General features: G+C 38.7%; 1 protein-coding gene and 2 non-coding genes across 3 annotated transcripts; all 3 read left to right on the top strand.

Moving 5' to 3' along the window:
• The first annotated feature begins 24 nt into the window (after positions 1–24).
• On the top strand, positions 25–14,572 carry polr1a (RNA polymerase I subunit A). The gene is made up of 37 exons (XM_077608844.1): positions 25–374; positions 643–751; positions 860–955; positions 1,045–1,194; positions 1,652–1,756; positions 1,964–2,049; positions 2,171–2,259; positions 2,389–2,466; positions 3,341–3,455; positions 3,540–3,681; positions 3,773–3,940; positions 4,013–4,135; positions 4,252–4,479; positions 4,546–4,653; positions 4,753–4,899; positions 5,865–6,056; positions 6,229–6,378; positions 6,456–6,639; positions 6,718–6,800; positions 7,155–7,313; positions 7,485–7,583; positions 7,674–7,826; positions 7,909–7,991; positions 8,069–8,234; positions 8,644–8,767; positions 8,863–8,963; positions 9,051–9,250; positions 9,585–9,752; positions 9,829–9,964; positions 10,067–10,227; positions 10,309–10,438; positions 10,512–10,619; positions 10,908–11,144; positions 11,790–11,990; positions 12,073–12,190; positions 12,260–12,424; positions 14,031–14,572. The coding sequence occupies exons 1-37, from the start codon at positions 298–300 to the stop codon at positions 14,129–14,131; spliced, it is 5,040 nt and encodes a 1,679-aa protein (XP_077464970.1). The 5' UTR covers positions 25–297; the 3' UTR covers positions 14,132–14,572.
• Positions 6,869–7,005, top strand: LOC144083006 (small nucleolar RNA SNORA5). The gene has a single exon (XR_013303441.1). It is a non-coding gene; the product is annotated as a small nucleolar RNA SNORA5 (small nucleolar RNA).
• Positions 8,312–8,448, top strand: LOC144083005 (small nucleolar RNA SNORA5). The gene has a single exon (XR_013303440.1). It is a non-coding gene; the product is annotated as a small nucleolar RNA SNORA5 (small nucleolar RNA).
• Positions 14,573–15,901: the final 1,329 nt, after the last annotated feature.

Here is a 15,901-nt window from a genome sequence, read left to right as displayed (position 1 = left end):
CGAAAATACACGAATATATAGCATTACCGTAGAATATTTAACTTTAAAATAGTCTTAATTTTATTTTTTATTATTTAAGTTTCAATTGATATTCAATTATGCAATTTCTTCTCTCAAATCGTATTCATATTTATGTATCTGCACCCCTACCCATTTTGAGAGTCTGCAGACCCGCCGCGACACGTGGGAACCTCAGCACGGCCTCATGTCGCATGCGGCCAGAAAACCCCGTTAGGATTAAAAACATATTTATTTTATCGTAAAATGAACAAACTGAACTCTGATTAATCATTCATCATGTTATTTAAGAAGGATTCACCATGGCGGCGGTTGGAGGGCATGTCTTTTGGCATGTACTCTACCGAAGAGATCAGGTGAGGTTAGCTTTTGGCTTCCTGCTAAAGTTTCACTTTATATAAAAATTCATTTAAACATAGACACGTTTTTGAAAATGTCACGAATCATTTTGTAAAATTGCTACTTATTGTATTTATTTTGTTGCGGACAGAGGTATCGCTAATATTTCGAATAAAAGTTACATTGCAAAAGCTCGATGTATTTTGCTGTAATTTATCTAGGAGGTCTAGTCGCCTGTCGGGTATTTATTGGGAGTAAATGACCCTGTTTTGTTATTAAATCTAGAAAGTTGAGTGTAAAAGCAATCACCAACCCAAGATTGCTCGATGGAGTTGGCAACGTGGCCCTAAATGGCCTGTATGACTTGGCCCTGGGGCCAGGGGACAACAAAGAAGTGAGTTTGAAAGAAGCCGTGTTTTGGTAAAAAAAAGAAAGAATTATTCACTGGTGACAATCACATTCAAAACTTGGTGACCATTAATCTCTTTTCCTGTTCCATCAGGCATGTTCAACTTGCTGTCAGGACTTCAACAACTGTCCAGGACACATGGGACACGTTGAACTCCCACTACCTGTATACAACCCACTGTTTTTTTATGTAAGAATCACAAACGGACATCCAAATGCATTGTAACATTGTTAACTCTGTGAATTAATGTTGTGAAAAACTCATGTTTTGCTATACAGAAACTCTATCTTTTGATTCGGGGTTCATGTCTGTCGTGCCACATGTTGGTATGTCCGCGGGCACCCATTCACCTGCTTTTAAACCAGCTCAAGTTACTGGATCATGGAGCCATGCAGCAGGTTTACCAGATAGAGGCGGTTCTTGGGCAGGTGAGGTTTAATTTTATGATATAAAACATACAAAAACATTTTTTAAAATTACATTCCGTAATCAAAAATGGTATAAACTTTAAATCTTCACGATGAATAAAATATTGTAAATTTTCCAATTTTGTAATGCTTGAGTATTAAAAAAACATTTTGTCCCATATAATGTATGTTTTTCATATAGTATAAGAGATGGAACAAAAAAATGATAAAAAATAATAATTATTTGTAATACATCCAAATAAGACTTTAAATCAATATGTGCATATATTTGATTTAAAAGTCCATCATCCAAACTAAATGGCCGAATTATGGATTGTTTGAAAATTGTTTCCAACACCAAAGCTTTATGTAATTAAATGTGTAGAGCTCACAAAAGTGATTACACTATTCCTCAAAAGTGATACAATGTGTGATATATATATAAGATTTTAATCCTTTTCTCTTGCTCCTTTGTTAGTTCCTGGAAGAAAATCAGAAGCCCACAGGTGACGAAATTGCAGCGGTGCTGAAAAAATTCACTGATTCAATTGATGTTACTGAAAGCACAGGAAATAGCAAGCCGGTCAGTAAAAACATCCTCTCTTTCACTTCCCTTAATATTATATTACATTGGTGTATGGGTTAACAAGTAAATAATATGGCGATTTTTGTATATTTTTCCAATTTGAAGTGCCTGTTTTTGTCTAATAGTTAATTTACAACATTATATTTAATTAAAAGTAGCAATTTGTCTGATTTTGGAACATGATCATTCTGTCTTTTTTTCCAGGTAAAACATCTTGTTGAAAAGAAAAGCAGTTTGATAAATGAATTCTGGCGGCTCCATATGCAGAGTCGGAAATGTCCTTACTGCAGGTAACGTATATAAAAAGTTTATTCTGAAATATATTCTCCATTTTCATTTTGCAAAAAAAGATTGTTTTTCGTTATCACTACTTTTTGTTGCCTTAATTGTTGACCTGATGTGTGCTCATAGGCACAAACGGTCTAACATACGATGTGAGCACAATAGTAAGCTGATTGTCACAATGCCACCTCAAGCAGGATCCGATAAAGAAACTGAGGGTGAGTCTGTTAAGTCATTCAAATCAACTCTAGGTCTTGGTGGATACTGAATTGTCCTCCCCACTTTGAAGAATCCTCACAATCTTAATACGTATATATTAATATTTTGGTTGTATATCTCAATTAAAGGCATGGCGGTTGGAGACAAAGGTTACCTGACTGCAAGTACTGCTAGAGAACACATTAACAAACTGTGGGAAAATGAAGGTACGGCAACTCTATCTTTAGGCTGAGACGCACGGGAGGCGATGGCGAAAGTCATTGCTATTGCGCTGAAACACACAAGCCGTGACTGCACGGTGGGCGACAATGACAAGCCCTGTGCTGTACCTTCTGCGTCATCCCTTGTTTCTGATTGGCTATGAATTTGAAGAGAACCGGTGTCTTTTCTGAGCAAAATTATGCCGAGGCAGAACATTTTGTGCGAATTAACGGAAGTACCGTATTTTCACGACTATAAGGCGCACTTAAAAGTCTTAAATCTTCTACAAAATAGACAGGGTGCCTTATAATCCAGTGCGCTCTATATATGGACCAATACTAAAATTGTCCATATGTTTAAGCTGGTTTATGTTTTGCCATGCCTGACTGCGTCTTTAAAAACGGTGCGTCCTGTGTGTGTGTAAAATACAGAAATAGCACTCGTTACTGACACTGCGCCTTTAACTGTGATGCGCCATATAGTCGTGAAAATACAGTAGTTTTTCACCTTGGTTAATGAAAAAGACCAACCATTTCCCATGCGGCTTTTTTTAAATCCCATAAAACATGCCGAGACGTATCATAAGGTAAGTGCTGGTCGCACGCTGCTAGAATAATGCTCTCATCTATATTGACAAGCTGTCCAGTGCCCTCGCAAGTAATTTGTCGATCATGTCTGTGAAGTTGCGCTATTACCTGTGAACCTACACGTGCTAAAATTTTACATTCACTAATTGTCGCATGTCACTTAGCCTACTCGCTAGTTCTATAGAAAATTAATTGATCGCCTCCCATGTCTGTCGTCCAGTAGCTTTACACAGGTACCAGTGAAATGTGAGATTAAATTAATTTTCCAAAACAACCTGTCTTTTCTTGTTAGGCTTCTTCCTCAAAAGCCTGTTTTCTGGGTCGGTAGAGATCCAAGGATCCCAAAAACGGGATGTTTTTTCTCCAGATCTCTTCTTTCTAGAGCTACTGGTGGTTCCACCTTGCAGGTAAATTGAAGCCCGTTAAATAACACTATTAGCTTGATTTTCTTAAAGATGTGTAACCATCATGTTTGTCTTTTTTTCTGCCAGGTATCGTCCAATAAATCGCCTGGGTGAACAGATTTTTAGAAATGGTCAGACGGTCAATTTACAAGCTGTCATGAAGGACTGTGTAATTGTAAGAAAACTGCTTTCGCTCATAGCAGCTGAAAATGATACAAAAGAAGATGTGGTAAGATTTTTTTTAGTGTATAAACCAGAACAAGAATGAATTAACTATTTAATTTTGTACCTACTTATTACCTAATTTCTGATTTTATCAGTCACAGGAAAATGAGGGGGAAGACCAGTCAATTCAATTGGAGATTCCTGGAACGACATTAACAGAAAAACTTTACAATATCTGGATTCGCCTTCAGACTCATGTCAACATCGTCTTTGACAGTGAAACAGATAAAATGATGACAGATAAGTGCCCTGGAATAAGACAGGTATATAAAGAATAGACAAACACAGGCAAACTACGTCTTTTGTACAATTAAGGTAATTTTTTGTCTTTGAAGCTCCTGGAGAAAAAGGATGGTTTGTTCCGGAAACACATGATGGGGAAAAGAGTTGATTATGCTGCGAGATCTGTCATCTGTCCGGATATGTACATCGAAACCAATGAGATAGGAATTCCTATGGTATGTTATAGTATTATAGTTCACATTTTAATCCACCTTTGGTGGAAATGCATCATTGGCAAATGCCTTGATTAGGCTACATTTCTCCTTGACAGTCATTCACTTTGTTTTTTCAGGTGTTTGCCACAAAGCTTACGTACCCACAGCCCGTCACACCGTGGAATGTGAAGGAGCTTCGTCAGGCTGTTCTGAACGGGCCAAATGTTCACCCAGGTGCTACGATGGTCATTAGTGAGGATGGCAGGAGAACCATCTTGACTGCCGACAATTTTGCACAAAGAGAAGCAGTTGCTAAGCAGTTGCTGACGCCCTGCCCCGGTCCACACAGTATGCCAATGAAAATTGTAAGTCAATTCAGAGTTTTTTCCTCATTTTGAACAATCTGCAACATAAAGTCTTTGCTTCTCCAGGTGAACCGCCATATTAAGAATGGAGATGTTTTGTTGTTGAACAGACAGCCAACCTTGCATCGACCATCAATCCAGGCTCATTGTGCACGCATATTACCTGGAGAGAAGGTCTGTCTATTTTAAGATCAATCTCGATCGGTATGAACCATATATGACTCGGTCAGTCATTATTAACTCATATTGGTTTACCATGTTTCTGTGCAACAGGTCCTGAGACTCCACTATGCCAATTGCAAAGCGTATAATGCAGACTTTGATGGAGATGAAATGAATGCTCACTTTCCTCAAAGTGAGCTTGGGCGAGCAGAGGCCTACACATTAGTCAGCACCAACCAACAGTACCTTGTACCAAAGGTAGATTGCATTGCCGTTGCAAGAAAATCAGAAACTCATGCCTCAAACATTAAGCAATCGTTGAAAAAAAATTGGTTAGAGCTAGTTTATGATTTGACAGCGTTTCTCCTGGAAAACTTGCAAAGCCTGATCGTGGATAAACCCATCGGTGGCCCACCATGTTTTTTAGAAATAATTCTAAAATGATATAAATTGGGCGGCCCGGCGGCTGAGTGGTTAGCGCGTCAGCCTCAGATTGGGAAACCTGAATTCATATACAGGTCAGTCCACTTGTGTGGAGTTTGCATGTTCTCCACAGGTCTGCGTGGGTTTTCTCCGGGTACTCCGGTTTCCTCCCACATTCTAAAGACATGCATGGTAGGCTAATTGGACACTCTAAATTGCCCCTAGGTATGAGTGTGAGCGTGAATGGTTGTTTGTCTCCTTTTGCCCCGTGATTGGCTGACCGCCAATTCAGGGTGTCCCCTACCTCTGGCCCGAAATCAGCTGGGATAGGCTCCAGCACCCCCGTGGCCTTAGTGAGGATAAAGCGGTTCATAAAATGAGATGAGATAACATAAATATTGAAGATTATGTGCTATTTTAAGCATTTTACTAAAGATGCTTAAATGTAGAATGTTATAAAATGACACGGTATCACAGTGCCAAGTCAGAGAATGAGAATAGGAATATCATATATGGACCATAAAATCTTGCCATTGTGTCTTCGTTTCTTGGGGGCAGGAAAAGTGGTGGCCTGCCAGGCTTATAAAACCCATAGAGCTATTACATTTTTGTATAGGGTCAGAAACATTAGCTTTTATTTAAAAAAACAACAACAACAAAAACAATGTACTAGTTTTTGCATGTACAGAACTTTGGATTTCTCTGTGGGGTATCTAAACTGCCTTGATGAAACTAAACATCAAACTAAATAACTAAATTTGAGTGAGTTTGTTTTAACCCTAGTTCTTGTTGTTCCATAGGATGGAAAGCCTTTGGCTGGCCTCATTCAGGACCACATGGTTTCGGGTACACGAATGACAATTAGAGGCTGCTTCTTCACAAGAGACCAGTACACTGAACTGGTCTACCGAGGATTAACTGACAAACTAGGTCGAATTAAACTGCTCCCACCTGCTATACTCAAGCCAAGGAAACTCTGGACTGGAAAGCAGGTATTGTGAAAAGCTTGGCGGCTCGCTAGGCTTATCAACGAGCGGTAAAGCCATTAGTATTGTCAAACTTTGGCAGTTTAAAAAGGTTCATATATCTTTCCAGTTAGTTTAATGAACGCAAAGTTGGCATTCTATATAATGTGGGTCTAAAGATTGCTTTGCCTGATTTTAGGTGGTGTCTACTCTCCTCCTCAACGTTATTCCACACAAGGCTGTGCCTTTGAACCTGATTGGGAAATCGAAAATCCCCAGCAAAGCATGGATTCAAGTTCCTCCACGAGGCATCCCAAATTATCAGCCAGAATCCATGTGTGACTCGCAGGTGCACATTTATTTCAGGAATATAAACATAGCAACAAGGATTCAAATTATATCTAACACCAGTTTTCTACTTGTTAGGTAGTGATCCGCGAGGGTGAGTTGTTAGTGGGTGTTCTGGACAAAGCTCACTACGGCTCCTCAGCATATGGTCTGGTCCATTGTTGCTATGAACTTTACGGAGGGGAGACCAGCGGAAAACTGCTCAGCTGTCTAGCCAGACTCTTCACTGCTTATCTTCAGTTATATAGAGGATTCACTCTTGGTTAGTGAAACTATTCTTTTCCCACATGCATATATGTAAAGCATTTGCTGTCAATGATTTTTTATTTTTTCTTATTAGGTGTTGAGGACATCCTGGTTAAATCTAGTGCGAACAAAAAGAGGAAACAGATTATTCAAGAATCCCTAAAGATTGGTACTAAAGTGAGTTTGAGCATCTTCAATCGTTCAAACGGCAAACAGGATTGCGACAATCACTTTGGAAATTGCATTGCAGCCTTGTCAAATTCAGTGCATCCTCCTCAGTGGGTGATACTGGCCAAAATGGCTGCAACAGTAAATGTGTAGTCTGTGGGCCCCATTGGGCTTCATCATGACTTATGGGCATAGATGTGGACTACACACAAACAGTTAATGGTGATAGCTGACTTAGGTTTCATCTGTTAGTCTTTCAGCATTGTGTTTTCAACTTTGCATTAAATACTTTTGTTTCCAAAGTTAAAAAACAATGAGTTCTATTGTTTTTATGATGACAATATCCATCTTTCCATCTCTCAGGCTATACAGAATGCATTCAACCTACCCCACGACGTGGACGAGTCAGAGGCCAAGAGCCGCTGGCAAGATGCTCATCTCAATCCAGACCAGAGAGATTTCAGCATGGCTGACCACAAATTCAAAGAAGTGGCCAACCAAGTGAACAATGATATTAACAAGGTAACATTAATACTTTTTGAAAGTTTAGTTTATTTTATCCATGCCAGCATTGGTCCACATATGAATATCTCATTGTGCATGGTTTCAATTTGTCTCTACCTTGCCCCGGTTCACTTCTGAATTTGTATGGCAATGCATAATACCAGTGAATCCATTTCAAGTCTTTTGTAGGTATGTATGCCTGTTGGTCTTCACACCTCCTTTCCTGACAACAACCTCCAACTAATGGTCCAGTCAGGCGCCAAGGGTTCCACTGTCAACACCATGCAGGTGCATTTCCCCACTCTACTGCTTTCAAAGAAATTGAAATGATTTGAAAGGTTGTCCAGCAAGCTCTTGTTATCTATGTGCGTGTATCAGATTTCATGTTTACTAGGTCAAATTGAGTTAGAAGGTCGTAGACCTCCGCTGATGCCGTCTGGGAAAGCATTACCCTGTTATCAGCCATATGACCCAGCGCCCAGTGCAGGGGGCTTTGTTTCCGGGAGGTTCCTCACAGGGATCAAACCACAGGTGTTTGTCTTCAAGATTGGTCTAATGGCTCAACGCTATGCATTTTAGGTTAGTGTTAACCTATTACTCCTGGTGCCCTCAGGAATTTTTCTTCCATTGCATGGCTGGGAGAGAAGGACTTGTGGATACTGCTGTAAAAACATCCAGATCAGGATACCTTCAGAGGTAAATTAGCTTTTTTGCTCAGCTCAAATGGAAACATGTTTATTTCGTCAATTTCTATAATTTTTTTTAATCTGTAGATGTATCATAAAACATCTCGAAGGTTTGGTGGTACAGTATGATCTCACGGTGAGGGATAGTGATGGATCACTAATTCAGTTCCTGTATGGTGAAGATGGGCTTGATATCCCTAAGACACAGTTTCTGCAACCAAGGCAGTTTCCTTTCATAGAAGATAACTTTGAGGTAAACAATCAGTTGTTGAAAATAGAGCATCCTCTCTTATTATGATTTCCTGACGCATCTAAATGAGCTTAAAACATGGCAGCCTTGTCAAATTCAGTGCACATTTATCCATGTGTGCCACTGGCCAAAATGGCTGCCACAGTAAAAGTGTAGTTGATGGGCCCCGCTGTGCTCTATTTTGGCCTCTGGGGATAGTTATTTACTACACACATTGATTGTTGCTCTCATTGAATGAGGTTTTGATATGTTGTCTAACATGTGTTTGCAGAATCTTTCAAATATGAGTGATTAATTGCACTAGCACACCATCTAAAGTAGCAACCTGTTTTTTTTGGCTCATAAACACGAAAACTCAGTAATGGTGTATATTCTTCAAAATTAAGAAGTTAACTATGAAACCTTGCTTTAGGTAATCAGGAAGTCACACCACTTGGATAAGGTGCTGGAACGATTGGATCCTCAAAGTGCCCATCAACATTTTTCAGCTATACAACGCTGGAAAGCAAAGAGAGAACAGGGTTGTCCTCGAAGAGGTACAAAAACAATGTCCACATTAAAAATGTCACTGTTTGTTATATCACCGCCATTACTAACCATAGCTATTCTATTTTATCTTAACCTCTTATAGGTGGATTCCTGTTATTTTCACAAAAGAAAATGGCCCAACTGATGCAGACCGAACAAGAAGCAACACAACATCATCATGGCAGATATAATGCTGCCGCGAAGGTATTCCTGTCATATAGTTTCCATTTGCACCTAAGATGTGATCAACTTTACAAATTTTTCATTGGCACTGTTAAACTTTTTCCCTAGCTGATAGAACAGTGGCAGGCTCTTGATGATCATGGACAATCAAAATACAGAAGAAAATCCTCCCGCTGTCCCGATCCCAGCCTGGGCTTGTTTCGGCCTGACGTAAGCTTCGGATCGGTTTCTGAAAGCTTTCACGACATGACAGAGAAATATTTGGCAAATCGAGACACAGAGTGTCAACACGGCCTGGATAATGACAGGTGCATATAATGTAAAGCATTAGATTTGATTGTTTAGATTGGTTTGAGTTTTTTGGTAGCACTTTGTCAAAGGACACGAAATGTTCACCCACATATTTTTGACATGCATTTAAGGATTCAAGTGTTTTATGCGGTTTTCTTTATTGTCCAACCTTTCCGTATGCTTACATGAGCATTTCTGTCCTTTTAAAGTAACAGTAGATTCGAAAACCCTAATCCTAAAAAAAAACGGCAATCTTGAATTTAATTTTTACCTTTTGGCTCTTGGGTATTTTTAGGTGTTTTTTTTCCTCTCACTTGAGGCAACAATTCATTTTTTTTTCTTTGCTGGCAGACTGCGACAACTTTTGCATTACAAGTGGCAGCGATCACTCTGTGATCCAGGGGAAGCTGTGGGTCTGCTGGCAGCGCAGTCTATTGGTGAGCCTTCCACCCAAATGACACTCAACACCTTCCATTTTGCTGGCAGGGGAGAGATGAATGTCACATTGGGAATACCTCGGTAAAGTCAGTTTTACAATTTTACAAGTATGGCGTCAAAGAAAAGTCGGTAACTTTTATCTCTGGTTATGTCGCAGGCTGAGAGAGATCCTAACGGTGGCCAGCTCCAGCATCAAGACTCCAATGATGAGTGTTCCAGTGTTGAACAACAACAAAGCATTAAAGAGAGCTCAGAAACTTCGCAGGAAACTTACCAGGGTCTGCTTGGCTGAGGTGGGAATGGACACACTCTTATTCCATTTCAGTGTGTTACTTCATGGCTTCTCATGCGACATTTTGTTTTCTCCTTTATTTTCTGGCCTGTATGAAGAGCAGGTACTACACAAAGTTGATGTAGTTGAGGCGCTGCGCATCGGGAGTCCACCTCGCTCAAAGATGCGGACATTTAAAATCACTTTTAACTTTCTTCCACCTGAACTTTACACTGAAGATAAGTTGCTCTCACCCCAACAAATCCTACACTACATGGAAACCAGGTTTGCTATTAACATTCTTTCATCCAATACACGAGTCATGTAAACAGCATACTAACATACTATCAATGATTCTTTCCTCAGATTTTTCAATCTCCTCCTTAAAGCCATTGAAAAGCATAACACAAAGCTAGCATCCATTGCTCTGGATGTCAGGAAGGCCACCATGAAGGACAAAAACAATGATGGGGAGGGATTGGCCGACGCAACTGAGGTAGATATTGACTGATGTATAATTATTATGACACATTGTTTTGTTAATTGTTTTCCAAATTGTCTATTATCAGGCAGATGACGAGATCGAAGAGACTGAGCTAGAGATAGTTGATGATCAAGGGAATGAAGGCGATGCTGACGCATCTGATGCCAAAAGAAAAAACAAGCAAGAAGAGGAAGTATGGCAATGAATGATAGATGTTCTATAGTATTTTTAAAATATTCAGGGTTTCCCTCAGGCCTTCATATGCCTGGCAGCTTTCTGGGCTTTTTGTTTTTGCCCCCCTGTCAAGCTAAAGATGTGTTATAAACAGTTATTGACCGGTTGTAACCGCATTGTAGTCGCGCTATAAAAGGCCTTTCAGGGGAAACCCGATATTAGTGGACATTTCTTTTCAGAATGTTCTGTCCTTTTAATTACCAGTATTGACTGTCAATCAGGTATACACGCTATTTTTCCCCTGCAGGTCGACTATGACAGTGAAGAGGAAGATGAGACAAAGGATATAGAGGAAGAGGAGGAGGTGAATAAAGATGAAATGAACATGGAGGAATCCCAAATGGAGTCAACATATGTGAAACCAAGGATGAGAAGGAGAGGGGAAAAACACGGGGGAGATGAGATGAGAGTGAATGCTGTTCTGAGTTCAAATCCGGCCATAGAGGGTTACCGATACGACTTGAAGAACCAACTCTGGTGTGAAGTAAGTTTGTTTTAATAACACAAATACAGTGGTAGCTTTACTTGCGTAATTAATTTGCTCTAAAAGTGGCTTTGTAACCTGTTCCACATTTTTCATGTAGTAAATTCTCTTAATTCCTTCCATAATCCTTAATGTAGTAACAACTAATCCTTTTAAAAATGATCAAAGTGTACAGTTTTTGCATGAAAGATGGGAGAAACACCAAAGAGAAAAAAGATGAGTTTTTTTTATTGACGGGCAAGTGCGTCGGTGAAAAGAGAAGGCAAGCATTTCGCAACAAACAAATACAAACACAGACACACTTCAACACACAGTTTAAAATGATTAATTCAACAAATTAAGTTGCTTTATGCACACTCGGAAAAACAAACACCACGACAGAACTCTGTGATGACAAATGGCATTCTTTGAAGGTACACTTAAAGCAACATGGAGCATGGGATGCAGGTTCCTCCTAGCTAAAGGGGGATGTTTGATTTTGCGTTTCGTCACTTGAATTTCTTTTATTTCTTGGAACTAATTTTTCTCATTGATGCTTTTCTTAACCTGAAAAAGTCATAAGAAAGTAGAGATACCACTGTATTCTTCAAAGTAATTCCCCATCAAATCATTCATCCTGTACTGTGTTCACTCCCCCATTCGCAGGTGGACCTGGCTTTGCCACTGAGTAAAATGCACTTTGACCTGTCTTCAATCGTGTCAGCCATGGCTCAGAACGCAGTTATCATGGAGACCATGGGATTGACTCGATGTCTTCTGAATGAGAGCACAACTGCGACTGGAGACAAAGAGATGCTTCTCAATACAGAGGGCATAAACATGTACAAAATGTTTGAGCACAGCGACGTACGTGGACCATTTCATTCAAATTATGTCTTGTAATTGTTCCAAATATGAGAATGATCAGCTAATAGGCGATTTCCTCCAGATCCTTGATGTCAACAGACTTTATTCTAATGAGGTCCACGCCATGGCGACCACATATGGGATTGAAGTGGCTCTCAAAGTCATAGAGAAAGAAATCAAAGATGTATTTGCAGTTTATGGTAAGCTCACACACACACACTAACAACAAAGTCCTAAGCTCAGGACAAACCCTGCCCATCTTCCTCTAGGAATCGAAGTGGATCCCAGGCATCTTTCCCTAGTAGCGGACTACATGTGTTTTGAGGGGGTGTATAAACCACTGAATCGCCACGCTATCGTGTCCAACGCTTCCCCTTTGCAGCAGATGACTTTTGAAACGGGCTACAAATTCCTCAAACAGGCAACCATGCTGGGTGAGAAAACTCTCGGTAGAGAATAGGGAAGCTTACTGGTATTTTTTACTTCCAATCCGTGTTTTCTTGATATGTTTTTCCAATGCCAAACCAACGTCCATATTCTTAGATCAGGTAGAAATTATGCAAAATATTATGTAACCAGTTAATGATAAATCACTTAATGTTATTCCAGAAATAGTTTTATCAGGCTGAGTATCAAATCGGAACATCGCGATTTCCAAATGTACTCTTTGTTGCGGGGTGCTATGGCGCATTAAACACATTTGTTGGTCCATTTTAATTTATGAAACCAAGAAATGGGCAATATTGACCGCCTGGAAAAAACTCATTTAAAGTTTCAAATTAGGACAATCAATTTTTTTTAAATAATATCCTGTTTGATTGTCGTTTTCATTGACTTTTTCGTGTGCATGAATTGTTAATGTGTAAAAACTAAGCTAACTTTAAAGAGTAATCAACACACACCATGATTTCAAATACTTCCATATACTATATATTTAATTTAAAAAAATTCTGTCACTTAAACTAGGCCTGGGCAATATGGCAAAAATTGTTATGACAATTTAAAAAAAATCACTATCAATAATTATCACTAACTGTCAGTTTCTTTCAAATGTGATACTTCAAACTTCTTTGAATAAGTACTAAATAAATACATTAAAGGAGAGTATCAAATATGATGATTTTAAAAGTATTTTTGTTGTGCAACAAAGAGAAGACAACTCACTTACAATGTGAAATCTTCGAAATCTGACAATCTTTATTTTTATAAATTTGCCTTCAAACCAAAAGTTGCTATGAAATAAGGAATAAATAAAATAAACAACTAAAGACATTAACATTGGCAAGCAGACTATTTTCAACTTCACAAAAAGAAACGATGTAAATTTACTTCATCTGGCCATTTAATAAATAAAAAAGATAATGAACTTGACCCATTTTAACCCAAGTCAACAAGTTTTACATTTTTACAATGTTTTCATAACGTTTGCATAAAATGGGGAAACTCCTTGATATCAAGTAAGAAAATAATAACAGGCTGTGCTCCAATGAGTAGAGTGGATTAAAATGGGTCAAGGAAATTTTCAATAAGGCTGCCGTTTGTGCACAGGTATTCAAGAGACATTAAAAAAAAGAAAATGACAGAGACTTCATCTTTTAGTGGATCGGCTAGGTGTTATCTGCATCTTTATAATTGCTCATTTTGGCTGTGTTATATTCTTTTCACTTTCATGCTGTGTTAACTGCTCTATAGCTGTTTTCTTCGTCTACTGAACATTGGTCTGAAACTAGCATTCACGTGGCATCAGTGCCCCTGTTGTTTGTGATTTTCGGGTGGTGTAATTGCAGTTTAAATCTATCGAATTTTATCAACATTTTTCTTATTGTTGACAAAAAATATTTTTACGATAATTATCATTTATAGTTTAATCGCCTAGGTCTAAATTTAACCGTACCCAGTGTTCTCACTCTTACATATTTTGAGAAGTACACTTGAGTCTCAGGAAGCCCTACCTACCTAATTATTTTTACCCATTAAAAAAAAGGAAGTGGATCAAGTTAAATGTCATTACTCACTTAATTTTTTTTGCATGTTTTTCAGGTTCCCAAGATCAGCTTGCGTCCCCATCAGCCTGCCTTGTTGTTGGCAAGGTTGTTAAAGGAGGAACTGGACTTTTTGAGCTCAAACAACCTCTGCAGTAGAGATGTTTTTTTTGTAGAATGCCCAAACATTTTTGGGGACTCATACTTTTTTTATTGGACATTGACTGTGCTGATGATTAATCAGTTATGATCATGAGAAAATAGATTTAAAAAAAATCTTGAATTGTTGTTGGGTAAAATACAAATCTTTACATGAACCAGTTTGTACAGTCGGGTTTTGAACCTGGTCAGGATAAATGCAGTGTAATAGATATATTGTCTGTAAAGACGAATAAACTTTTTTTTTTTACTTTATCACATATGACCGAGGTGAAATTAAAGGTAAGACAGGAAACTTTTTACTTGCATCCTTAATATTGAATTATATAACTTTACTTGAAATATTGTGCAGCGGAGTCTGTTCATTCTTTTCAAATAATTATGTAAATGTACATGTACATATTTGTATCCTGAATTAAATGCTGAAGTGTTAAGTGGAAATCTATTGATTGGTACTGTTAGACGTTAAGTTTTAGCATCTGACTCCAACGGCTAAAACTGTCTAATCTTGTCTAACAATGGAGCGTATTCGGCATTGGAGGAGACAGACCAGGGTTCAACGGGTTAATCCACAGATGATTTATTCCTGACAAATATATCTATACAGAGCTCCCCCCTAACATAAACCACCTTTGTGTCTCTGCCCAGTGGAGGAAGAGAGAGACAACGCCCAAACCCGAGTTTGCCCAGTTATAATAATACAAATATGAATAATTAGCTGATTAAAGGTATGATGTTGACTGAGCCACGACTGTCTTGAAGGGTGCCATCCTCTTAGGGATTTTCCACTCTCCGTCCACGTGCCTCCGTATCACCGCTCGCCTTGGGTGTCCACTCCGCTCGCCTCCTTATCAGTTGGCCTTGGGTGAAGCTGTCTGTAATCAACCTCAAAAGAATATCTCATACTGAAAGTCTTTAATCATTGTGCAAGCATTGATATAAGGGAACATTCTGTTTGTGTGGTCATCAACCTGAAAACAAGTGTTTAATCATACAGTAGTAATATATAAAAATAAAGCCTTGTGTTTTATTGTAATGATCAGCTGTAATAAAATACATACCTGTCAACCTCTGCCGATAACTGCCCTTATAAATGATTATTGATTCCCCTTACAAACCCCCCCAAAACCTTACAAACACCGTACGACTCGTACGGTGTTTGTAAGGTTTGTGGGGGGTTTGTAAGGGGAATCATAATCATTTATAAGGGCAGTTATCGGCAGAGGTTGACCGGTAGGAAAATATATGATTTAAAATGTCATAGTCTTCATTAGATTATATGATTAAAATATATCATAGTCTTCAGTACAGTGGTGGTAAATGCATACCTGTTAAGTTGTAAACATTCAAATTTGAGAGAATTCTGTCAGCCGCATTTACACGATTTTTTGAACTGCTTATCCTCAAAAGGGTCGCAGGGGGTGCTGGATCCTATTCCATGCAATGTTTCCTCTAATTTGTCATATGTCGGCATACAGACAACCTCCCTGACCACACAGACCAGTGTGACCAACATAAATGCTCGCTATTGGCACAGAGTAGTATCACACCTGCAATAAGCAGGTGCATGTCTACTACACATAAATGATGTAGAAATAGTGATTAATATCTATGAATAAGACATCTTAAATGTCACGAGAATATGCACAAATCTGACTTAAATTTTCATTTATTTTTCACGTCGTCCTAACCTCTCATTCAAATGACTTAAAGGCTTTTGATTTGATTTGAAGAGGTTCAAATAATTAATTCAAATAACACCAATTTTGT

Source organism: Stigmatopora argus, chromosome 9 (assembly GCF_051989625.1).
Source record: "Stigmatopora argus isolate UIUO_Sarg chromosome 9, RoL_Sarg_1.0, whole genome shotgun sequence".
NCBI classification, from domain to species: domain Eukaryota; kingdom Metazoa; phylum Chordata; class Actinopteri; order Syngnathiformes; family Syngnathidae; genus Stigmatopora; species Stigmatopora argus.
The sequence above is the reverse complement of the archived record's forward strand: the minus strand, read 5'-3'. Positions and strand labels throughout refer to the sequence as shown.